The sequence below is a fragment of the Bos javanicus genome, chromosome 1 (assembly GCF_032452875.1).
Source record: "Bos javanicus breed banteng chromosome 1, ARS-OSU_banteng_1.0, whole genome shotgun sequence".
NCBI lineage: Eukaryota > Metazoa > Chordata > Mammalia > Artiodactyla > Bovidae > Bos > Bos javanicus.
This window is the reverse complement of record NC_083868.1, coordinates 153,934,153-153,959,696: the sequence shown is the minus strand read 5'-3', so window position 1 is coordinate 153,959,696 and position 25,544 is coordinate 153,934,153. Positions and strand designations below refer to the sequence as shown.

Below are 25,544 nucleotides of genomic sequence, written 5' to 3'. Positions count from 1 at the left end.
CTAGTTTCTCCGCCCTGTCTCCTCGCCCTGCCGGGGTGAGTCAGGACTCTGGGGTCTCCCTTGTCTCTGCTGATGGAGGAAGGGCCTCTGAGTGCCCTCCGGTCCCTGCTGCCTCTGCGGATGGCTCTGTCCCCGTCAGAGCCTCTGATTGCCCTGTCGGCCTGAACCCTCGGCCCTGAAGGCCTTCGGTCCTTAGTGCTTCGGCCATGGGTCCCAGCACGTTGAAGGTAGGAACAGGCGCTGTGGCCGAGCCTTTTGGCTTCAGGCGGTGCTCCCAGCAGACCATCCAGGAGGCAGCAGGAGGTCACAGTCCCCGGGGCAAGCAGGATGCGCACAGCGCTTGCTCTCCACAGTCACCTCTCTTCCTGGCCCCCAGAGCTAGACATGGGCTCCACGGGCCTCCCTCCGCTAGATCCTCAGGCACGAGACCCCTGGGCTTCCTGCCGAAGCCCTGGAGCCCCCACACCCACCGGCCGGGCTCCCTACCGGCCGGGAGCAGAGCCCTGCACCCTCACGACTCAGTGGGCCAAACCTCTGCCTTTCCAAAGCGCCCAGGCAGCGCTCCGCCTCCCAGCTCAGCCCTAAAAGCCCAGGCAGAGTCGTCAACACAAAGGCAACGTTTTCAGTCCTCCCAAAGACCTGCAGAACTGTCTCGTCAATTTTCTGCATTTGGTTGCCGTTAATGTCTTGTTGAGTGGATTTTGTGTGTGTGTGTGTTTATTGAGAGAGAACAAATTGTTACAGGCTTTTAAGGAAACCAAAAACATTCAGTCTCTAATTATATCTATTATCCCATTCCCATTCATCTTGCTTTCTTGTTTTGAAGCAGGCCTTTCTAATAGCCAGAAACTCCAGTCACATTCTGAATAAATTCCGGCTGCTGTTTTTGTGCTCTTGTCTGTAAGAGGACTTGTCAGCATGGTCTGTAGATTTATTCTTGGTGAAGATTCTAATAAAGTCTCAGGCTGGACTTATGTTGATGGGACTTAGTCTTTGCCTTGCCCCTTGCTGGAAATACTTTTTGGACGAAAAGCTATGAAAAACGTAGATCACATATTAAAAAGTTAAGACATTACTTTGTCAACAAAGGTCCATCTAGTCAAAGCTATGGCTTTTCAAGTAGTCATGTATGGATGTGAGCGTTGGACCATAAAGAAAGCTGAGAGCTGAAGAATTGATGCTTTTGAACTGTGGTGTTGCAGAAGACTCTTAAGTGTCCCTTGGACTGCAAGGAAATCCAACCACTCCATCCCAAAGGAGATCAGTCCTGAGTGTTCATTGGAATGACTGATGTTGAAGATGAAACTCCAGTACTTTGGCCACCTGATGCGAAGAGCTGACTCATTAGAAAAGACCCTGATGCTGGGAAAGATTGAGGGCAGGAGGAGAAGGGGATGACAGAGGATGAGATGGCTGAATGGCATCACTGACTCGATGGACGTGAGTTTGGGTAAACTCCGGGAGTTGGTGATGGACAGGGACGCCTGTCCCCTGGACAGTGCTGCAGTCCCTGGGGTTGCAAAGAGTCGGACACGATTGAGCAACTGAACAGCAACAACAAGGATGGCAGTATTTCGAAATGCAGGTTCCAAGGGTGTTTTCCCATGCTTGTTCAGTCGGTCACCACTCACCGTGCCCCTGAAGTTTGCCAGCTATCCTGCTGAGGGCTGGGTGTAGCCCTGAGCAGACCCCGCTAGGGGTGACAGCCAACCGATAAGCCAGCCTCAGGTGTGACAGCGCTTTTGTCAGCGCCATAGAGGAGCTGACGGCAGGGGCCCTGAGGGTGGCCTGGGCACATGGTCTGGGTGGGCAGGAAGGCCGCTCCCAGGAGGATGCAGGAGAGCCGAGGATGGAGCCCCCAGGCCCCAGGCAGGCACTGCCCCCGCTCTCCTCCTGCGGGCACCGAGCGCGCCAGGGGCGGCCTGGGCGCCAGAGGCCAAGGGGCCAGGCCCAGAGCAGAGCCTCGAACAGCGTGATGGAGTGCAGGGCTGAGAGCCAGGCTCACGGGCCAAGTCACTGGACTCCTGGTATGGCCCCAGGAAGGGAGGGAGCAGCTTTAGAGGAGGGTGAGCCTCTTCCTGCACAGGTTCTCAGCTCGGTGCTCGGACGGTGTCATAAAAATGTGTTCTAATTGCCACCCCCAACCAAGATGGAGAAGGACATGGCAACCCACTCCAGTGTTCCTGCCTGGAGAATCCCAGGGACTGGGGAGCCTGGTGGGCTGCCATCTATGGGGTCGCACAGAGTTGGACACGCCTGAAGTGACTTAGCAGCAACAGCCCAACCAAGAGTCTCCAGAGGAGCCCTGCAGGGTGGGGACGCGCTTTCACTCGCACACCCCCTCTTTAAGAACCCCCTCCCCAGAAGCACAGGCCCAGGAGCACCGGGGGTTCAGGCGCGCCATGCAGAAGGCCACAGCCCTCGCTTGCTGAGGCTCTCGGTGAACAGATGAGCGTGACGCTGGTGCTCAGAGCTGGCTTAGGGGGTCTTCGGGTCAAGTCTGCATGAAGGCCAGGCCTCCTGCAGACACAGAGACACAGCTCCGGTGAGGGGGTTAAGTCTTGCTGACTCCACAGGCATCGCTATCTGGCGACAACCACAGTGCCATGGGTTTGTCCTTTTCTTTTTACAATTTGTTGAATTGACAACGTACTTGACTATATTTTTTAAAGATTGTTGCTGTTCAGTTGCTAAGTCATATCCGACTCTGCGACCCCATGGACTGCAGCACGCCAGGCCTCCCTGTCCGTCACCAGCTCCTGGAGTTCACGCAAACCCATGTCCATTGCGTCGGTGATGCCATCCAACCACCTCATCCCGTCATCCCCTTCTCCCCTTGCCTTATCTTTCCCAGCGTCAGAGTCTTCTCCAGTGAGATGGCTCTTCTCATCAGGTGGCCAAAGTATTGGAGCTTCAGCTTCAGCATCATTCCTTCCAATGAATGTTCAGGCTTAATCTCCTTTAGGATGGACTGGCTGGATCTCCTTGCAGTCCAAGGGACTCTCAAGAGTCTTCTCCAACACCACAGTTCAAAAGCATCAATTCTTCGGTGCTCAGCCTTCTTTATGGCCCAACTCTCACATCCATACATGACTACTGGAAGAACCACATATGGACCTTGGTCAGCAAAGTGATGTCTCTGCTTTTTAATACACTGTCTAAGTTTGTCATAACTTTCCTTCCAAGGAGCAAACGTCTTTTAATTTCATGGCTGTAGTCAGTGTCTACAGTGATTTTGGAGCCCAGAAAATAAAATCTGCCACTGTTTCCACTGTTTTTAGATAGTTTCTTTAATTTCTGTCACCAGGAGGACCTGGTCTTTAGGCAGAGGAGGTGAATTAACAGCACTGAATCCTGGTAAGTGTAGGAAGCCTAGCGGAAACGTTGGGTGAATGCTCCATGCTGTCCACCCCGCCGTAGGTCAGCAAGGGCAGCTCCGGGCTGTCAGCGGAAGTAAGACACTTCTGTCGCTGTGAGAACACATTCATGGGACGTTGGTGGGAGGCTTTGTGTCCCAGGCTCTGTGCCCTCTCTCCTGCACCCAGCCCCTGCCCCGTGTCTGGCTGAGCAGAGCACCCTTGGTAGAAAGAGCTGCTGTGCAATGTGGCAGAGGAATTCCCCGACTGGTCTGAAGTGATGGTGCGGCAGCAGATAAATTACACTCAGGGCATTAGTTATAAAATGTCATTCTTTTATTTTTCAGTAAATATTCAAGAAGTGATATTACAGGAAAATTTGGAAAAAGAGGATCAGATTCTGGTTTCCCTGGCCGGACTAAAGCAGGTATGTCTGTTCACCTGACCCAGTGCCACCCAGGCCAGCCTTTTGTGCCCGTCACCGAGGGGAGGGCACCCCAGGCCAGACGTCCCTTCCGCACGGACCCCTCCTGCGTGGCCCCGGCTCCTCCCGGCAGTCATGTCTGAGCAGCCTGCGGCCAGTGGCCAGGATGGTTCTCGGTCCCCCCACCGCTGACCTCTCGCCCCTTCCTCTCCGACGCTGCTACGGGGGCTGTGTCCTGCTCAAGTCCAGTCATGCCCCTGTAGACACGTGGACGTCCTGGGAGCACAAGGCCCAAAGAATCTCCTCCTCTAAGCAGCCTGGGCCCCTCAAGGGTTGTACTTGGTAGACAGACGGAGCATGAATGTCCGTGAAGGGGTGCAGAGCCCTCACCATCAGCCCACCTGACTGGCCCTCAGCCGGGCGAGGCCCCCCGGAGCCGAGGGCGCTCCCTGGGGCAGGGTGGAGGACCCCGGAGACTGCCCCACGCCTGTCCCCGTGAGGGCCTGGCCATGCCGGCAGGGACGGCTCAATGTCATCCATAAGGCAGAGCTGGGTGTTTTTTGGTTTGTTCTTTCTTCCGGTCATATATTCATACCCACACAAGAGAAGACTGGTCAGGGCACCCTGGCGGCCCAGCGGTTAGGACTCCATGCCTCCACTGCAGGGACCACAGGCTCAGTCCCTGGTCAGGGAACTGAGACCCCACAAGCCTCGAGGCACAGCAAAAAAAAAAAAAAAAAAAACCAGAGTGGTCGGTGGAGTCGGGGTCAGATGTACCCGAGGTTTGGGTGACGTTTAGAGGCAGACCCCTTGGCCTTTCTCATGGATCGTCTTCTTTGAAATCAGATCAAAGACATCCTGAAGGGCTCCCTGCGTTTCAACCAGAGCCAGCTGGAGGCCGAGGACAATGAGCAGATCAGCATCTCAGACGACCACTACTGCTCCAGCGGCGCCGCCCAGCAGGTACCAGGCTCCCAGGGTGGGGCAGGCCCTGGGGGCGTTCACCGCGGGAGGGGCGAGAGCCCCGGACCGCACGTGGGGGGTGCTGCACACAGCTGTGCGGGGTGTGTTCTCGGGGCGGTGCCACCACTGTGGACCGGCGGCTCCCGCACTTGGGCAGCGCACAGCCCGCACACCCGTAAGCAGCGGCTTCCGCCTGGACTTCTGCAGGTCCGTTAGGAAGCCCCGGAAGCGGGCTCTCTGCCTGTTCCCGGTCCGATGGCTGCAGCCCTGGCTTCCCTTCCCCTTTCGCAGGGGGAGTGCCGACCCTGCTTCCCCGATGCTGTCCAGAGTGTACTTTACTTGGCCAGAAGCTTTTTGGCCTTCAGGGGGAGGGACTTCTCAGTGTCCATCACCCCGTAAGCCACCTGGGTCAGGGAACGTTTTCTGCGAAGGCCCAGGGAGTGAATATTTTAGCAAAATCTCATCCAAGTTACCGTCTCAAAAAGTAGCATCCAGATGCTTACAAACTGTTTATTTTTTTATGATTTTAAAGAAGCAGAACGGCATTTTCAAATGGGACTCTTTAAGCTTTAAGAGTGCTCTTCCAGCAGAGAGCCCTGTGAGGTCCTTTCTCGCAGCTCCGCTCTTTGGCAGAGGCCCTTCCCGGTCCATGTGTTTGTAGACCCTCCCAGTGCCCCCCACTGTCCTGGGAGACCCCGGTGCTCGAGGGATGAGCGGGCGCCAGTGACTGGACTCCAGGCGGGCCAGCCTGTGCCGGGATATCTGCCCCGACGGCACACAGGAGTGGGACGAAACCAGAGGCCAGCCCCGGGGGGCGGGACAGACCCAGACCCCTCCGAGGAGCCCCCTGCCCACCGGAGGAGCCCCCCAAGCCCGCGGGAGGAGCCAGGGCCCGCCCAGCGCCCCTCACCGCGCCTCCTCCGGCCCTGACCCCTTTGCAGGCCCCGCCAGCAGCCCCGGGTCGCCGGGAGCGGCCGGGCGCGGACGACTTCGTCCTGGTCTCCAAGGACTGCGAGGAGCGCGGCGCCGGGCTGAGCCCCGCGGGCCAGGCCCAGCCGCTGCGGCCGCTCCGGGGCGCCGCCCGGCCGGTGCTCGTGTTCTCCGACCCGCTGACCGGCCCGGCCTCCGCCTCCTCCAGCAACCCCAGCTCCAGCCCCGACGACGACAGCAGTGGCCACAGCAAGGACTCGGGCTTCACCATCGTGAGCCCCCTGGACCTCTGACGGCCGCCGGCCACCCCGCTGCCCCGGGAGACGCCCCTGCCCCCGCGCCCGGCCGGGTGCCGCCCTCGGGGCCTGCGTCGGAAGCCCGCCAGGCAGCGCCAACCTCTCCTCCGCACTCCTGCCGTCCGGGGGAGGAGGAGCGGGCCTCCAGCCTCCCCTGGGGCGCCGGCGGACAGCTGGGGAGAGCTGGGCGCGGGCGCAGCAGGGCTCCAGTGTTCTCCAGCCTCAGACCCCACGGACCCGGCTGTCAGCGCCCCTCCTCAGACAGCCGTCTTCACCTTCGGAATCTGAGCGTCGGAAAAGAAGGCCGCGAGCGCCAAGCCGGCCTTGCTGCGCGCCCCACCGGCGCCCGCTGCAGCAGGGCCTCCAGGAGCCGGGGCAGCTCCCGGAAGGCCCTGCTTTCTCCTGTTGCTTGGCTCATCCCTTTGAAGAGAAGGTCAAAAGAGGGTTGACCTTTGCAGTGTGGAAATCCGGACTGACCCTGCGCTGGGTCACTCCCCCGCCAGACTCTGAGCTCAGGCAGCACAGCTTACCGCTTTTGTACGCAGCCTCTGCTCTGGGAAAGGAAGTGTCGGATGGAATGATCTTGGGTTCTCAGTTTTGCTGATGCTAAAAGCCTGTGTGAACCGCAAAAGTGACATGTGCCTTGCTCCCATTTAAGTCACATATTGGCTAATACCTTCTGTTACTATAAATGTAGCAATTTCTTAATATTTTAAGTTTTTTTTTATGATTTCTGGATTTTCACTGAATATTGCAATTTACTGGCCAGATAAGTTCAAGGATTGCTAACAGTAATCTAAATTACACATTATTTTCTCAGTCTACAAATCTACATTTAATTTTTTACTATTTTCTATTCGTTTTGTTTTTCCATGTAGAGTTTATTTCAGAACTAAGAGCCTCGGTTACTGGCTGGCTGCTCACTTGTGTGAGCAGGAAACTGCACTATTATTATTCAAGTAACAGGTTTAATTTTCTAACTGGAATGATACTGAGTGAAGACCAGTGGAGATGCACAGGCAAGCGATAAGAGCCGGGCTGAGGACTTATTCTGTAAAAGGATATTTCAGGGTCTGGGCAGAAATAAATTCAGTGTATCAGCCTGAGCCAATGCCGTGAGGCACCACAGTGCAGATCCCACATAGTTATCCCGCTCACTTACCCGAGTGGCTGAAAAGAAAATGGACAAATCAAAAAGCAGTTATTGAGGATTTAGAAACCTTTTACACTTCCAAAATTTGCGAGCAGTTTGGTTTGGGAGAAGCAGTCATTAGGGTGCAGTGTCCAGTAGCTCTTCCAAAATAGTGTGGCGTTTCACTGATCCAGAAAATAAAGTCTGGTGTTAACGACTCAGCTGGCCGGAGGAACACGGCAGCTGCTGCAGCCGCTCCACGTGCCCCTGGCCGCGGTCCGCACGGGGTCCAGGCTCGCCCCCCGCAGGACCTGAGAAGCTGAGAAGGGGGCGAGGTGTTGGCTTCACAGAGAGCAGCCGCTGTGTAAAGTCGGGGCCACTGTATGTACCGAAAGCAAAATGCCAAACCAGACACGCTTCTGACAAAGCTGTTTACCAAGTCGCTGGCCACTCTTAGTAGAATTACCTTGAACTGGAAATTTTAAAAGTTAAACTTTCATTAAATGCACGCACTGCTATTGGAGAACTATCATAAATCATCTCTTTAATGTGGCCACTGCTTCATACAGTGAGAAGCTATGCGCAGTGCGTTGCTGCCACACCGGTGGCCTTTACGTGGCCTGCGCACCCAGCAGGGGTCTCCAGCCAGGAGCGGCCGTCCCACCGCAGTGCGCTGGAAGCCCGTGGCTCTGCACGTTCAGGGGTCGGGCTACTCATCCTAGTAAGCACGGCTCTCAGCAGGCGTGCTGCCAGAATCACCCAGCACCCAGAGGCCCCAGCAATCATACATGAGTAAGTAAAACTTATTTTAGGATTTGGTTCCCCACCCCCCGCCCAGTACATACTAAATACTAATTAGACCATACATCTGTATCTTAAGACATTGTTTTCTGTTGGGAAAATGTCTGCTTCTCAATGGAACCCGAGTGGCTAGTCTGTTGTTCACATTGGAACTGAATGATGACATCTTTGTATACAAACACAGCCTGTTTGGGCCAGGAAGAGAGTTTCTTGTTAAAGAGTTTATTTGCCTCCATAAGCAGGGTTGCTACATACATTCACAGTTTTAATAGACTGCAATGAGCTATTCCAGTTGTGCTTTAAAATCCCCAATATTATTTTCATTAGTGAGTGCAAAGCGAACGTCCCATCCGGCTGACAGTTGGTCCTAGAGTTACAGACTCTGTGATCATCTCTAGAAAGTCCGCTCATTCTCCAGTCTCATCGTTTGCCTTCTCGGGTATGACCTCGAGGCTCCGCCGCGGCTTCTGGACGTCGGCGTTTTCTGTGCCTGGCTTGTTGAGTCCGCAGGAGACTGCCGCGTAGTGGATCTGCTTCAGGTTCTCCACGGTCTCGTTCTTGGCGTATTTCAAGAGGTCGGCTTGTCCCTGTGATGAGACACGCAATGAGACAGTATGAGCTGAGACGTGACCCGCAGTTAGTCTGCCAGCACAGGCCTCCACTGAGACAGAAACATTTTGATGCCTCAAGAGGGCACATTTATTTCTGATCGCACTGAATACAAATAGGTCAGTTTTAACAACAAAAAAAAAGTTTGTTCTCCCAGTTCTCGACAGCAGACTCCCAGGAGTGTGCTGCCCGATCAGCCTTTCCATTTTCTAGGGTATTTTATTTTTACATACATTGAATCAAGCCGTTATATTTTTCTTCAGTTTCCTTTTTTTTTTCCACCAAAAGTCATGTCTTGGCAATCTTTCCATGTCAGTATATATAGATCTACCATAGGGTGACAGAATTTTTAAAAACAAAATTCTCCAGGTAGTCTAGGGTAATTAAGGTGGTAAAAACAAGAGTTCTTTATCTGCTTGAGTCTTACGTTTCTCACGTTCAGACAAGTCATCACAGCACTGTCAACAGACCAGACCGTTATCCAGCAGCAACACCAGGGACCCTTATGTGTGCCAACCCCGGGCCTGGGAGCCGCCGGGCTTCACCCCCTCACACCTACTTTGCTCTGCGCGCCTGCAGCTCCAGGCCCCCGGACCTGGCGCTGGGACGAGGCCAAGCAGAGAAGGGTGTGAGGCTGGGAGGGTGCTCTCTGCGGCGGCGTTCACGCCTGTCGCTTCAGAGCCCATTGAAGAGCAAAGGCTACTGAAAATGGCGTCACCCACCCACGACCCAGGGGTCTGGGTTTAGACACCAACCACACTGGCTTGGCAGTGTTTTCATTTGAGAAACTGAAACGCTATTTGGTTTCACACATTCTGCTTCCAGTTTTATAACTAATTCCATTTTCTTTGTACTTTGAAAGACTTATAACAACCTTACAGGTCAAATAATTAAGGTTTTCAGAAAATAATCTTTAGATGATGTAGCTGAAGGCAGGGCTCTTGCTGACGGCTGCTCACCCAGGGCTGGGGCAGAGGCTGGAGCAGCCGAGAAAGGCATGACCTCGGCAGATGCGAAGCACCGGAGCCAGCAGCCACCCAGCAGCAGCGGGCCCATCAACAAACTTACTGTGTGACCACAAGAGATGTCCTCATCAATAAAAACATTTCAAAGCGTATCGGCGCTACACAGTTTTTTATACTGAGCTAAAACATCAGGGATGCTGTTATTCCAGTTAAGTTTGTCAAAGCTTTCTTGTCAAACTGTCAGAAAAATGGAGGGCCCTCCTGAGGTGCGTGACCGGTGTGGCCACAAAGGCTCTCCCGCCCTCAGCCACCACGTGTGGTGACCACGTGAGGCCAGAGAGTGGACAGCCACCTGCTACCCCAGGGCTGGCTGGCACCTTCCTTCACATTACACACAGCGGAGGGAAGAGGAAGAGGGCATTCGGACCCCTCTGGGGGTCTGAGGAGGTGCCAGGCGCTGTTCGTCTTCAGGAAAACGGGGGTGCGGTTATGAGTGGCTGGAGTTCAGCATGTGTGGGGCCCTCTAGGACTTTGAGGCTGCTCTGGAGCCAAAGCCCCCACCTGAAGGCTCACTCGGATGGTGGGTTCCGAGCTGCCCCTTCCTGCTCGGCTTCCTGTCCGCCCAGGAACAGCCTTCACTGATGTAACCAAGCAGGATCCTGTGGGGCCTTCCCCAGACAGGACTTCCCTCCCACCCCCATGCGCTGCTTTAGCTCCTCTGAAGCACCCAAATAACTGTATCTGATGCACATTTCCTAAATTATTTCATAGATGTGAACCCCTCCCCCCACCACCAAATGGAAGATGTTAACTACCTGACGACCTTGAGCACATAGCCCCCAGGCCTCCTGGAGCCTAAGGACTGATAACGTTAACTCCTGTGACACTGCCCTGTCACCTCACCACCATCAGTCAGTCAGAGAATTGTGCATGAGCGATCACATACCCTGGGACCCCTTTCCCTCCCCTGGCCTTTAAAATTGCTGTGCTGAAATGCTTTGGAAAGTTTGGGGGTTTGCGGACACAACTACCCTTCTTGCGTGACCCTACAGTAAACCTTTCTCTGGTCCAAACTCCAGCGTTTGGTGGCGTCTGGCTTCAGCCTGTGTCAGGCACACAGACCCGTTGGCCAGGGATTTTCATAGGCCAGCCAGGAGTGTGTGCCTGTGACAGGCTGACCCAGCCAGAGGCAGCCCTCCCTGAGTCCCAGCGGTTTGCAGGGTACATTTCACTCTGGGGACGTCAGAGGCAGTGCCCCTGACAGCTGCGAACCACCCCAGGGCACAAGGCCGCTTGGGACTGAGAGTCGCAGCGCTGTGGCCCCCCTTCAGTGTCACCTGGGCCAAGTCGCTCCAGCTTGTGCACGCGAGGCTTGGGTGTGAGGGCCCCGGCGGGTGGGTTTTGCTTGTGGCAGAGCACTGGTTGGCATTTTCCTCGTTGGACAAGGTCATTCACTTCATTTCTGATGGGACATCTGTTGGGGTTCTCCCTTTTTGTGACTAGGGAACTGACCCTGGGAGACTGATTGGAACTGTTTTGCTTGATATTTGACAGCGTCAATCATGGATAATTAGGAATGGATGATCAGAGCTCTGCTCCATCCTACAGTCCCCTGGCATATTCTTGCAAAACTGGGAAATCTTTAGCTATCCTCCATTAACCCTCCAACTAATTCCTATCCTTCTAAAACGCTTCCACAAAATGGCAGAGGAAGGAATACTTCCAAACTCATTCTTTGAGGCCATTATCACCCTGATACCAAAACCAAAGACAACACAAAAAAGAAAATTACAGCCCAATATCACTGATGAACACAGATGCAAGAATCATCAACAAAATTCTAGCAAACAATTCAACAACACATTAAAACGATCATACACCATGATCAAGTCAGGTTTATCCCAGGGATGCAAGGATTCTTCAATATACGCAATCAATGTGATTAACAAATTGAAAGATAAAAACCATATGATAATCTCGATAGATACAGAAAAAGCTTTTGACAAAATTGAACACCCATTTATGATACAAAAAAAAACCTTCAAAAATGGGCATACAAGGGCAAAATAATAAAGGCCATATATGATAAACCCACAGCAAACATTCTCAATGGTGAAAAACTGAAAGCATTTCCTCGAAGATCAGGAACAAGACAAAGGTGGCCACTCTCACCACTATTATTTAACATAGCTTTAGAAGTGCTAGCTACGGCAATCAGAGAAGAAAAAGAAAGAAAAGGAATCCAGATTGGAAAAGAAGAAGTAAAACTCTCACTGCAGACTACATGATAGCATACACAGAAAATCCTGAAGATACGATCAGAAAATCACTAGAGCGATCAATGAATTTAGCAAAGTGGCAGGATACAAAATCAATACACAGAAATCATTTACATTCCTATACACTAACAGTGAAATATCAGAAAAAGAAATTAAGGAATCAATCCCATTTACCATTGCAACAAAAAGAATAAAATACCTAGGAATAAACCTACCTGAGGAGACAAAAGAGCTGTACTCAGAAAACTATAAGACACTGAAAGAAAGACAACACGGAGAGACATTCCATATTCCTGGGTTGGAAGAATGTTGTGGAAATGATGGTACTACCAAATGTAATCTACAGATCAGTGCAATCCCTGTCAAACTACCAATGGCATATTTCACAGAACTAGAACCAAAAAATCTCACAATTCATATGGAAACACAAAAGACCCCCAAATAGCCAAAGCTATCTTGAGAAAGAAGAATGGAGCTGGAGGAATCAACCTTCCTGACTTCAGACTATACACTGCAAAGCTATACTCATCAAGACAGTATGGTACTGGCACAAAAACAGAAATACAGACCAGTGGAGTAAGACAGGAAGCCCAGAGACAACCCCACGCACCTGCGGGGACCTTATTTTTGACAAAAGGAGGCAAGAATATGCAATGGGTGGTGCTGGGAAAACTGGACAGCTATGTGTAAAAGAATGAAATTAGAACACTGCCTGACATCATACACAAAAGTAAACTCAAAATGGATTAAAGACCTAAATATAAGACTGGAAACTTTAAAACTCCTAGAGGAAAACAGGCAGAACACTCTATGACATAAATCACAGCACGATCCTCTACGACCTGCCTCGTAGAATAATGGAAATAAAAACAAAAAACAAACAAGTGTGACCTAATTAAAAGCTTTCGCACAGCAAAGGGCTCTATAAACAAAGTGAAAAGACAACCCTCTGGAAGAAACGGAGCCGGTGAAACAACAGACAAAGGATTGATTTCAAAAATATGCAAGCAGCTCATACAAGTCAAGAGCAGGAAAACAACCCAATCAGAAAATGGCCAAAAGACCTAAACAGACATTTCTCCAAAGAAGACATACAGATGGCTAAGAAACAAATGAAAAGATGCTCAAGGATCACTCATTATTAGAGAAATGCAAATCAAAACTACAGTGAGATATCGCCTCACACCGGTCAGAATGGCCATCATCAAAAAGTCTACAAACAATAAATGCTGGAGAGGGTGTGGAGATAAAACAATAAATGCTGGAGAGGGTGTGGAGATAAAACGATAGATGCTGGAGAGGGTGTGGAGGAAAGGGAACCTCTTGCACTGTTGGTGGGAATGCAAATTGATACAGCCACTATGGAGAACAGTGTGGAGATGCCTTAAAAAACTAGGAATAAAACCATGATATGACCCAGCAATCCAACTACTAGGCATATACCCTGAGGAAATCAAAACTGAAAAAGACACATGTGACCCAGGGTCCATTGCAGCCCTATTTACAATCGTTAGGACATGGACGCAACCTAGATGTCCATCGACAGATGAGTGGATAAAGAAGCTGTGGTACATACACACCGTAGAATCTACTCAGCCATGAAAAGGAACGAATGTGAGTCAGTCCTAATGAGGTGGATGAACCTACACCCTGTTATACCAGGTGAAGGACGTCAGAAAGAGAAAAGCAGTCACCATATACTAACACATACGTATGGAATCTAGAAAGATGGCACTGATGAGCCATCTGCAGAGCAACAACGGAGACCCAGATACTGAGAATGGACGTGGGGGAGGAGGAGAGAGTGGGCTGTATGGAGAGTGTAACACGGGAACTTACCGACCGTGTGCAAACCAGACAGCCAAAGCGAATTTCCCGCAAGACTCAGCTCAAACCAGGGCCGGGAAACAGCCTAGAGGGGCGGGGTGGGGCGGGAGGCGGGAGGGGGCGCAAGCATCAGGGACGCCACGGGGGAACCTGTGGCTGCTCCATGCTGGTGTTTGGTACAAATCAATGCAACTGTGTAACGCAATTATCCTTCCCAATTAAAAGTAAATTTTAAAAAGTGCGACTTCTGCAATTGCTTTTATCTGGGGGGTGTGTGGATGTATGTGAGTGAGTGTCTCACTCAAACCCTGTTCTCTCCTCGTTTTGCTGAAAGTGACTGTGAATGTGAGCAGATGATCTGTATCACTGTCTATGACTCTCATTTGTTTGTTTAAACTGAACTGAATATTTGGGAACTGGGGGAAAAATTCCTGAAGATGGCTGGGTTCTGTATAAGCAGTGAGAGAAGGAATCTGCATTTCTCTTCCTGTGCCTTTGATACACAAATGATCTCTCCAGATATCTGGTAACATGCAGTTTTAAAGTCATGCTAAATTAAGTGATGGAAGTTCATATGGTTGTTTCTAGATGAGAAAACGAAGGGGCAAAATAATAGGGATGCAGAAAGTAATGGAAGGCTTGAAGAACAGAGCTTTCTGCATGGTCAGAACTGACTAAGTTTAGATTAAATTCAGTAAATGAATCATTAGTAAAAGTAAGCTGGTGCAAAACTGGATTCTGTTTTGTCTGTTAAGAGGACAGAGTTTTCCTAGGATGCTGCCACTGGTAACAGATTGTGTGAGTTTCTGTGCCTTTAAGTGATTTGTATTTGCTCTTGAGAGCTCTTCTTATTTTGGTTAAGGAATAAGTACTGTGTGAAAATGACCTATGATCTTATTTGACTGTTTTGAAACTTTCTGACAAAAATCCCCAAATATCAAATTTTAATTAAAGTTTTTTTACCTCCAGCTAACTTTGGGATCCTTTAGAGAGCTCCTCAGGCTTCTCAGGGAAAAATATTAAACTAATAAGGATTGTTTGGTATGTTAAAGTACACGGGAAATACTGTTAAATGACTGATACACCTCCTCAGACTATCCGGTATGGGTAAACGTTACTAATATAGATATGCTAGAAATTATATGCAATTTCTAAAATTTGGACCTGTCCTGGCATAGTGTTATAATTTTCGTTGTTATCTTAAAATGCTGGGGGAGGAATCAAGACAGCAGAATCGAAGGACGTGGTACGCCCCTCCTCCCACAAATACGTCAGAAGCACATCTCCGTGGGGAACAATCTCGTTCCTTACCGAATGCCGGCAAAAGATCCGAGGTGCCCAGAAACACAAGAATGATCCCCACATACCTGGGCAGGATGAAAGAGTGTTCTTTTTAAAGGGATACTGAATGTATGGCAAAACCACAATATTGTACAGTCATTAGCCTCCAATTAAAAGAAAAAATAAAGGGACAGGGATGGGACCTGAGCCCTGGGAGGGGCTGGAAAAGAGGGAAGGTGCTGGCACCCCGAAAAACCCCCTCACCTGTGTGGGCATCAGCTGAGACAGAAAGGCCCGGAGCAGGGCACACTGCAGGTCGGCGGCAGAAGAGAGACCAGCGCAGAGGACCCGGGCTGCCCCGCTGCAGCCCCAGCGCAGCCCCGCGCAGGCCCAGCGCGCTCTTGGGGCCTGCCTCGGGCGGGTGGGTGTGTCAGCATCTGTGCTGTTGATTTTGTGTCGACTGCCTGCACTCCCACAGTGGAGGGGGGGCCAGGGGCAGTGCCAGCCACGAAGTCCTCTGTGAGCCCCCCAGCAACAGGGCACCCGCCCAGGCAGGCAGGTCTGGAGAAGGAACACGGGGGTTCTCCCGGCGGGAGAGCCCCAGTCCCACCGGCCTCACACTGGGGGCTTCTGCTCAGCAACCGGGGAAGAGACCCTGCCCTGGAGGGTGGTGGCCACGGCAGGGGAGAGGGGGCTGGCTCAGCACCCAGGCGGCTCTGGCACCATGGCACCCCCCACCCCCCCATCGAGGGGGTGACGGCCTCACTGAGGCAAGAGCAGCAGGCACGCGTCCTGAAAGCAGAGTGAACCCACATGGGCCGCCCAGGGAGGCCGCCAGATAAAAGCAGCCCTCCACGACCACAGAGCACCGCGCCCCCAAACTCAGAGGGAGAGAAACAGGAGGGGAATGAAGAAGCAGGGGAACCACACCCAGCTGAAAGGTCATGAGAATCCCCAAAAGAACAGGCAACAAACCTCTTCCATCTAACAGACGAGGAGCCCAGAAAGGAGATAATGAAAATACTGAAGACATTACAAAGGGCTACTGACAGAAATGCAGATTCCTGTAAGCAGAACTAGAAACAATAAAGAGGAACCACGAAATATTAGGAGGCTCATTCACTGAGATGAAAGCTGACTTAAAGGCTACAGATAGCAGAAGGAATAATGCCGAAGAATGCATAACTCATCTGGGAGAAGAGTAGAAGTCGCCCGATCAGGACAGCAGACAGAAAGTCAAATGAAGAAAAAGAAAGCAATATGAGAGATCCAGGATAATACAAAGCACACCAATCTACATGCAATAGGGGTCCCAGAAAGATGACAAAGGGGACTGAAAATGCATCTGAAGAAATCATGGCTGAAAACGCCCCGAACCTAAAGGAGGAAACAGACATCCAGGTACAGGCAGCACAGCGGGTCCCAAACAAGATAAACCCAGACAGACCTGCACTAGAACGCGCACAGTGACACCGGCAGAAGCTAAGGACGGATTCCAAAGACAGCAGGAGACAACAGGAGGTGGTCACAGCGAAGCCCCCAGGCTGTCAGCTGATCGCTCTACAGACTCACCGCAGGCCAGGGGGTGGCAAGGTGCATTCCAACCCCTGGAAGGGAAAGCCTGCAACCCTGAATCTACAAGCAAGACTATCCTTTAGAAGAAGAAAAAGAGTTCTTCTCATAAGCAGAAACTGAAAGAATGCAGCAAGGTTAAGCCCATCCACTAGGAGACCCTGGAAGGTCTTCTCGAGAAAAGAAGCTCAGGAAAGAGGAAACCACAGCTGTGAAGTCAACCACTTTAAGAAGCCAGGACACAGATGAAAACGTTGTATGTCATAACTTGGTTAAGCGTCTTTGTCAAAAAGCATTATAATCAGATGTCCAATCTTGCCTTCTGAAGTCCTTTATCATTCATAGATAATTACGGTGACCTGTCCAAAATGCTTCAACTCTAAGAAGAGTCATAGAAAGGACTTTCTGACAACTACAGGTTTTTGATGACTTTTAAATCATTATGCTGAACCAGGTAAGATATTTTAAAAGTCTAAAGACAACACTGATTTCATACAGCTGTTAGTAAAAAAGTATACAGGACTGCGTAAACTGATGAAGATAGTTGTGACTTTTTGGTTTTAAGGAAACCTTTCCCCTTAATTATGATTTACAGCAGTTTGATAAAGTATACCTTTATAACCACAATGGAAATATTTTTTTTCTCTCTACCTGATCCCTCTAGATACTGGAAACTCCTAGGTTCCTAGCAGCTTTATCAGGTAAATTAGGAAGGACTACTTCCTAACTACTTCCCCTCATCCAAGGTAAGGAGCAGCGGCTGCGCTTTGCTGGAGCAGCCGTGAAGAGATACCCCACGCCCAAGGTAAGAGAAACCCAAGTTAAGAACGGTAGGTGTTGCGAGAGGGCATCAGAGGGCAGACACACTGAAACCATACTCACAGAAAACTAGTCAATCTAATCACACTAGGACCACAGCCTTGTCTAACTCAATGAAACTAAGCCATGCCCGTGGGGCCACCCAAGATGGGCAGGTCATGCTGGAGACGGCTGATAGAACGTGGTCCACTGGAGAAGGGAATGGCAAACCACTTCAGTATTCTTGCCTTGAGAACCCCATGAACAGGATGAAAAGGCAAAATGATAGGATACTGAAAGGGGAACTCCCCAGGTCAGTAGGTGCCCAATATTTCTCCACTGGAGATCAGTGGAGAAATAACTCCAGAAAGAATGAAGGGATGGAGCCAAAGCAAAAACAATACCCAGTTGTGGATGTGACTGGTGTTAGAAGCAAGGTCCGATGCTATAAAGAGCAATATTGCATAGGAACCTGAAATGTCAGGTCCATGAATCAAGGCAAATTGGAAGTGGTCAAACAAGAGATGGCGAGAGTGAATGTTGACATTCTAGGAATCAGCGAACTGAAATGGACTGGAATGAGTGAATTTAACTCAGATGACCATTATATCTACTACTGCGGGCAGGAATCCCTCAGAAGAAATGGAGTAGCCATCATGGTCAACAAAAGAGTCCGAAATGCAGTACTTGGATGCAATCTCAAAAATGACAGAATGATCTCTGTTTATTTCCAAGGCAAACCATTCAATATCACGGTAATCCAAGTCTATGCCCCAACCAGTAACGCTGAAGAAGCTGAAGTTGAATGGTTCTATGAAGACCTACAAGACCTTTTAGAACTAACACCCAAAAAAGATGTCCTTTTCATTATAGGGGACTGGAATGCAAAAGTAGGAAGTCAAGAAACACCTGGAGTAACAGGCAAATTTGGCCTTGGAATATGGAATGAAGCAGGGCAAAGACTAATAGAGTTTTGCCAAGAGAATGCACTGGTCATAACAAACACCCTCTTTCAACAACACAAGAGAAGACTCTACACATGGACATCACCAGATGGTCAACACTGAAATCAGATTGATTATGTTCTTTGCAGCCAAAGATGGAGAAACTCTATACAGTCAACAAAAACAAGACCAGGAGCTGACTGTGGCTCAGATCATGAACTCCTTATTGCCAAATTCAGACTGAAATTGAAGAAAGTAGGGAAAACGACTAGACCATTCAGGTATGACCTAAATCAAATCCCTTATGATTATACAGTGGAAGTGAGAAATAGATTTAAGGGCCTAGATCTGATAGATAGAGTGCCTGATGAACTATGGAAGGAGGTTTGTGACATTGTACAGGAGACAGGGATTAAGACCATCCCCATGGAAAAGAAATGCAAAAAAGCAAAATGGCTGTCTGAGGAGGCCTTACAAATAGCTGTGAAAAGAAGAGAAGCGAAAAGCAAAGGAGAAAAGGAAAGATATAAGCATCTGAATGCAGAGTTCCAAAGAATAGCAAGAAGAGATAAGAAAGCCTTCTTCAGCGATCAATGCAAAGAAATAGGAAAACAACAGAATGGGAAAGACTAGAGATCTCATCAAGAAAATTAGAGATACCAAGGGAACATTTCATGCAAAGATGGGCTCGATATAGGACAGAATGGTATGGACCTAACAGAAGCAGAAGATATTAAGAAGAGGTGGCAGGAATACACAGAAGAACTGTACAAAAAAGATCTTCACAACCCAGATAATCACGATGGTGTGATCACTCACCTAGAGCCAGACATCCTGGAATGTGAAGTCAAGTGGGCCTTAGAAAGCATCACTACGAACAAAGCTAGTGGAGGTGATGGAATTCCAGTTGAGCTATTTCAAATCCTGAAAGATGATGCTGTGAAAGTGCTGCACTCAATATGCCAGCAAATTTGGAAAACTCAGCAGTGGCCACAGGACTGGAAAAGGTCAGTTTTCATTCCAATCCCAAAGAAAGGCAATGCCAAAGAATGCTCAAACTACCACACAATTGCCATCATCTCACACACTAGTAAAGTAATGCTCAAAATTCTCCAAGCCAGTCTTCAGCAATACATGAACCATGAACTTCCAGAGGTTCAAGCTGGTTTTAGAAAAGGCAGAGGAACCAGAGATCAAATTGCCAACATCCGCTGGATCATCAAAAAAGCAAGAGAGTTCCAGAAAAACCTCTATTTCTGCTTTATTGACTATGCCAAAGCCTTTGCCTGTGTGGATCACAATAAATTGTGGAAAATTCTGAAAGAGATGTGAATACCAGACCACCTGACCTGCCTCTTGAGAAACCTATATGAAGGTCAGGAAGCAACAGTTAGAACTGGACATGGAACAACAGACTGGTTCCAAATAGGAAAAGGAGTACGTCAAGGCTGTATATTGTCACCCTGCTTATTTAACTTCTATGCAGAGTACATCATGAGAAACGCTGGGCTAGAAAAAGCACAAGCTGGAATCAATTGCCGGGAGAAATATCAATAACCTCAGATATGCAGATGACACCACCCTTATGGCAGAAAGTGGAGAAGAACTAAAAAGCCTCTTGATGAAAGTCAAAGTGGAGAGTGAAAAAGTTGGCTTAAAACTCAACATTCAGAAAACGAAGATCATGGCATCTGGTCCCATCACTTCATGGGAAATAGATGGGGAAACAGTGGAAACAGTGTCAGACTTTATTTTTCTGGGCTCCCAAATCACTGCAGATGGTGACTGCAGCCATGAAATTAAAAGACGCTTACTCCTTGGAAGGAAAGTTATGACCAACCTAGATAGCATATTCGAAAGCAGAGACATTACTTTGCCAACAAAGGTCCATCTAGTCAAGGCTATGGTTTTTCCTGTGGTCATGTATGTATGTGAGAGTTGGACTGTGAAGAAGGCTGAGCGCCAAAGAATTGATGCTTTTGAACTGTGGTGTTGGAGAAGACTCTTGAGAGTCCCTTGGACTGCAAGGAGATCCAACCACCCTGGGATTTCTTTGGAAGGAATGATGCTAAAGCTGAAACTCCAGTACTCTGGCCACCTCATGCGAAGAGTTGACTCATTGGAAAAGACTCTGATGCTGGGAGGGATTGGGGGCAGGAGGAGAAGGGGACGACAGAGGATGAGATGGCTGGATGGCATCACTGACTCGATGGACGTGAGTCTGAGTGAACTTCGGGAGTTGGTGATGGACAGGGAGGCCTGGCGTGCTGCGATTCATGGGGTCGCAGAGTCGGACACGACTGAGCAACTGATCTGATCTGATCTGATGGTCAATTAACCAGATTCATTTTGTAAACAAACCAATCTTAATTTGGCTGATTTGATAACAATGAGGATAATTTTAGAGCTATGTGTCAATGAATATCAAATTCTGATTCTCTTCATTGAAGTCCGCATGTATTGTCTAAGTCTCACTTCTCAGACAGTTCCTTGTTGCCATGGTGTGTGTGTGTGTGTGTGTGTGTGTGTGTGTTAGTCACTCAGGCATGTCCAACTCTTTGTGACCCTATGAACTGTAGCCTGCCAGGCTCCTCTGTCCATGGAATTCTCTAGGCAAGAATACTGGAGTGGGTTGCCATGCCCTCCTCCAGGAGATCTTTCTGACCCAGGGATTGAACTTGGTCTCCTGCATTGCGGGTGGATTCTTTACCATCTGAGCCACCATGGAAGCCTGTTGTCATGTTACATAATTGTAAAGTTTAATTGAATTATTAAGAAGGACACTCAAGTTTATTTCTCAAGCTTATCGCGGCCATCTATCTTTGGGTAAATATCAGTTGCCCCATGACCCACGGCCAGAGATGATACATTCTAGAAGAACCACCACTTAAATATGTCAAGAGATTAACTTGGGATAAGGCCTTGTTGATTGCCCTGCTGTGGATGAGAATGGCTCCCAGAAGACTTAAATAAGCCCCTTTGAAATACTGCGGGCCAGTCCCAGTGTCCGCCCAGTGGGAGAGCCTGTAACTGCTCTGAAGACCTAACCGTTGCTGACGGCACTGAACTCTGGGCACTGTACCAACCTCTGTGCATCAGTTTGCCTACTACACGTCTGTCTGTCCAACTGAGGGAGGCCTACATCCCTTCTGACCTGGAGACCAAGTCGCCCTGAAAAGCCTAGAGAAATCAAAGTGCCTGAGCACGAGCTGACTGCAACGTGGGCAGGACCACGTTACATACACATCACCTACCCACACTCACCTGTCAGGGCAGCTGGGGTAAAGCCGTGAGTTCATCACACGCTGATTAAAACAGCACTGCGTCCTCAGAAAATGGCCCAGCTCCTGAGAGGCCTGGAGAGCAGTGGGTCTGTGAACCCCTGGAAGGCTGGAGACTGCTCTTCAAAAAGCTAAGTATTGAGACTGTGGTTCACTGCAGCTGGAGAAGGGCGAGTCAGCTACTTATTGAATCTTGTTCAACCGAATAACACAGGCATCTAGTGTGGTTACAACACTCAGAAAGTTAAAATTAATAGCTCTGTGTAGGAACTGGAACCAGAAGCCCAAGTCCAGTGATAAATTAGGGAACAAAAGGGCTAAAGGGTTTCCTCAGGTTACAATAATTGTAGATAAAGAATGAACGAGAACCGTACCATTTACTAAAGATCCTAAGGAATACTGCCCGCTGAAGGCTCGTCGGTCCCTTCTGTGATGACCCAGCACTGCCGCTGTCCAGCAGGAAGAAGCCAGGCAGCCGCTGTGCGTTCCCCACCAGACTACGGAAGGGGCACTGACAAGGGGAACAGTGGGAAGAAGAACGGGTCTGAGCCCTTAACAGGTCTCTTTTTAACCTTTGTATTCTGCTGCTTTTGCTACAAGTTAATCACTAAGGAGACGCTGCCTATGCTTAAAGTGTACATAAATGGTCTATCTCAGGGAACCCTGCTCCCGTGCCTGAATGTTAAACTAAAATGTTTTGTTCAGCTCACAGGGAGCACCTTGGCCCAGCCCGCCTGTGCATGGCTGCAAGAAAGAAGAAAGTAACACATCCCCGCCTGGAGTCTGGCCAACACCAGGAGATATTTCTAACACAACGAACACTGCTAGCTAAATTATTTATGTATTGCCTGTTTTACAAAATTGTTTCTTGTATTAGCAAATGTGTGACTGAGCCTCTGATAAAAATAACGATGAGCAGGTGACCTAATAGCGCAACTCTAGCTATAGGGAGGAGCAGCAAGAGGGAGTGTTCTCCCGGGACCGTAGCAGTAAGAGAGCTGCTCCAAGACTTTCTTTCTGGCTGCTTTTAATAAGGCCTAGTGCAGAAACAGCAAAAGCCTATCAAGGAAACCCACGCCTGACCTAAGAAGGAGCATTCCTAACACTGTGGGAGGACACGAGCACGAAATGCTTCCCAAGCCACGGGCGAGTTGCGGACCCTGAGGCAGCACCGCGCCGGCCCTTCCAGGACCGAGTGGGCAGCCAGGCCAGCGCTGCCTTCGACTCCTCCGCCAGGAGCTCAGGGCGCAGGTCGGGCGCGGGCACCCAGCGCTCTGAGAGGGGCTGGCGGAACAGACCTTCAGGCGGCCAGAGCTTTCAGGAAGCGGTCTGAAGACCCCGGTTCTTGCATCTCCTCGGGGAATCCGGCGCTGACACGTACCGGGCAGCCGCTGTGGATTGAGTTCAGACGCGCTCCCTCACGGCCGGGAGCCCGGCCTCCGGGCTGCGTGGGACCCGCTCTCAGAGCAGCGCCTGCCGCTGCCAGGGCCCGTGGCTTTCCTCCAGGTGGGTTAACCTGCCTAGCGGAAACCTGCCTGTTTGCCCCGTCCCGACCTGTTCCGCACGCGGTGGGGGCGCCTCGGGTAACGGGCCGCGCCTGAGCCGCCCCGGGGAGCGCGCCCCCCCGCCGCTGCCCAGCGCCTCTCGGGGCGCCTGGCTCCAGGCTCCCCGGTGCGGGGCCTTCTCCCTGGGTGGGCGACGGGAGCCGCCTGATGACTGGGGCGCCACCGGAGCCTCCTGGATGCCAAGGACGGACAGTGCCACCACCCTGTCCCCGCCGCCCGCCAGTTAGAGCCGCGCAGCCGCCGACCCAGGTGCCGCGACCACCTGCCACCCCAGACCTGCCACAGCGCTTTGCTGAAACCTTCAGATCGCTGGGGGCTTTAGGGCGCCGGCCACGCATCTCCGCGTGGCCTGACAACACGCCTCTCTCCTCGGCCTCTGATGCTTCCGTGCTGTTTGCCCTCTGTGCCCTGGGCATGCACATGTGTAGGCACTAACTCCGTTCCCCTGTGAGGTGAGGCTGCCTCTGGCCTAGAGAGAGAGGAGAGCAGGCCCCGGCCAGGAGAGACGGCCACCCCCAGCGGGCCTCACCCCGCGAGGCGCTGCACCCGGCATGCTGATGCTCACAGGGCCTCAGCTTCCCTGTCACTCTGCAAGTCTCCACGAACTCAGGTCCCCTGAGCACATTCTGGGGTCATGCACGCTGGTCTGGAGTCCACTTCCGTCCTCCTCAAACATTTCTGCAACGAAAACCCAAGACTGAACTTGTCAAACCTTCACCTAATGACTGGGAAACAAAAGCCAGCTTGACAGGAAGTTACAGCTCCTTTACTGTTATTTAACTGGAATATTAATAGTATGTGGTCACAAACAGAGTGCGTTTTAGTAAGTAACCTGTGGGGTGATGCAAGGCTCATAAAGAAACTGAATGCACTTCAATCCGGTATTTCACGGGTATTCAAGATCACAAGCAAACTTGTAAGCCTCCTTTAAGAGGGCTACAGAAACTAACACCTACTGTCTCTTACACCCACAACTCAGAAGGACTGTGAGCATAATTACAGTCCAAGATCTGAAACCACAAAGTCTATGATGTTTCAAAACTTAGGCAGGTAGGCATGCCTACCAACAAAGTCTGCTGGGAACAACAGTAACCGTTTACTGAGTGACTACTGAGCCCCAGACAGTGAGCCAAGCCCTTCACAGAGATTATTCTCAGGACAGTCGCTCAATTCTGCAAGACAGGTGCAATTACCATCCCCATTTCACAGCTGAGGAAACAGTTTAGAGAAATGGCGGGCCTTGCCCGAGGGCAGGGTCGACATGGAAACTTTAAATACTTAAGTACACACAACCGGTGTGTGTGTGTGTGTTTTCTCTTCAGATAAACTAAACCAGAGTCCAAACTACAGGCAGTGGAGCCCACAAGGTACAGGTGAGACTTTAAAGCCAACAGTGGGGAGCAGTGACAGCATTTTTACGCTCAGCATTTCACCAGTGATGGAGACAGTCCACTTTCCCTGTGGTTAAATGCAGGGGCAGAAGTCTAGATTTCAGGTTTGTAGAGCGGCAGAAGACTAGGCATCAGAGCGAATGGAATCCTGGCTACTGGTTCTGAGCCGCCACCTACCACATTCTGATGGAGCTCTGCCAGGGGTCACAGGGGCAGGAAGGCCCCCTCCTCAGCTCATCAGGCCTTCTTACCACTAAGGTCTCAATAAACCTTCCACTTAGAAAAGACCCCCCGACCATCACCACCCAAGGCTGGAGCAATGGGGATGGGGGCACGAGCTTTTCCACAGGAAAAGCTTTCTTTCAAATATTCCACTATTTTCTGGGGACGCAGCTCCTAATCCCTGACCTCACTCAGTTGTGTCCTGAATATGCAGGACCCACGGGTCGATCTGGGACAGCCCTCCGCCCACCCCATGACACTGTCCCCCGCCTTCCGGCCAATATTTTGGCTCTTTTGTCACATTTAACTGTTACTCTTCAGTGTTACAACTGTTGTGCTCCACAGATTGTATAGAAGTTAACCAATTAAAAACTTAAATGTAAGGTTCAGCTGAGTTTTAATTGAGAACAAATGCTTTTCTCCAGAGCAACAGCTTCCCACTTCATCTGACACAGGCGGAAGGTGGTGCTCCCAGGCAGCCCAGGGACGTGTGAAGTCTGAGCTGAGCCCCAGCAGGTCAGGGGCTGCGCCTTCCACGTGGGGCCCCGCGGCACCCGCAGATGGCGCTCGAGGCCACTGTAGGGACCTGGCTTCTACGCCACGAAGCCCTCGAGTTGCAACTGCGACCGCCCTCCCTGCTACCGGGGAAAGGAGAGGCACCCACCTGCACAGGGATGGGACGAGGGTCTTGGGAGCGGTCAGCAGGGTCTCCAGGTCGCAGAGCTGAGTCCAGCCACACAGAGAGAGGAGGTCAGGGGATTCCAGGCAGAGGACAAGGGCCAGAGAGGACATGGGGCCAAGGTGAAGGTGGGAGAGACGGACAGGGCCAGGGTGGGAGCCGGAGGACGCTGGGGCGCCGGGACACGCTTCATGTGAGCACTGCCCTCGCCCCAGGCATCTTCCAAGCA

The 25,544-nt window shown here is 50.6% G+C and overlaps 2 protein-coding genes across 11 annotated transcripts in view; one reads left to right on the top strand and one right to left on the bottom strand.

The window, feature by feature from the left end:
• The window catches only part of TBC1D5 (TBC1 domain family member 5), a 599,010-nt gene extending 592,325 nt beyond the window's left edge, over positions 1-6,685 (top strand). For all 10 annotated transcript variants that reach the window (XM_061427849.1, XM_061427904.1, XM_061427893.1 and 7 more), the window contains 3 exons: positions 3,704-3,783; positions 4,627-4,743; positions 5,685-6,685. In XM_061427849.1, the coding sequence (XP_061283833.1) occupies positions 3,704-3,783; positions 4,627-4,743; positions 5,685-5,966 (479 nt within the window). In that variant the 3' untranslated portion in view covers positions 5,967-6,685. The remainder of the gene's footprint in view (positions 1-3,703; positions 3,784-4,626; positions 4,744-5,684) is intronic.
• A 1,423-nt stretch (positions 6,686-8,108) lies between these two features.
• PLCL2 (phospholipase C like 2) overlaps positions 8,109-25,544 on the bottom strand; it is a 212,366-nt gene continuing 194,930 nt past the window's right edge. Inside the window, exon 7 of the mRNA XM_061427830.1 lies at positions 8,109-8,489. Coding sequence (XP_061283814.1) covers positions 8,310-8,489 — 180 coding nt within the window. The 3' untranslated portion in view covers positions 8,109-8,309. The remainder of the gene's footprint in view (positions 8,490-25,544) is intronic.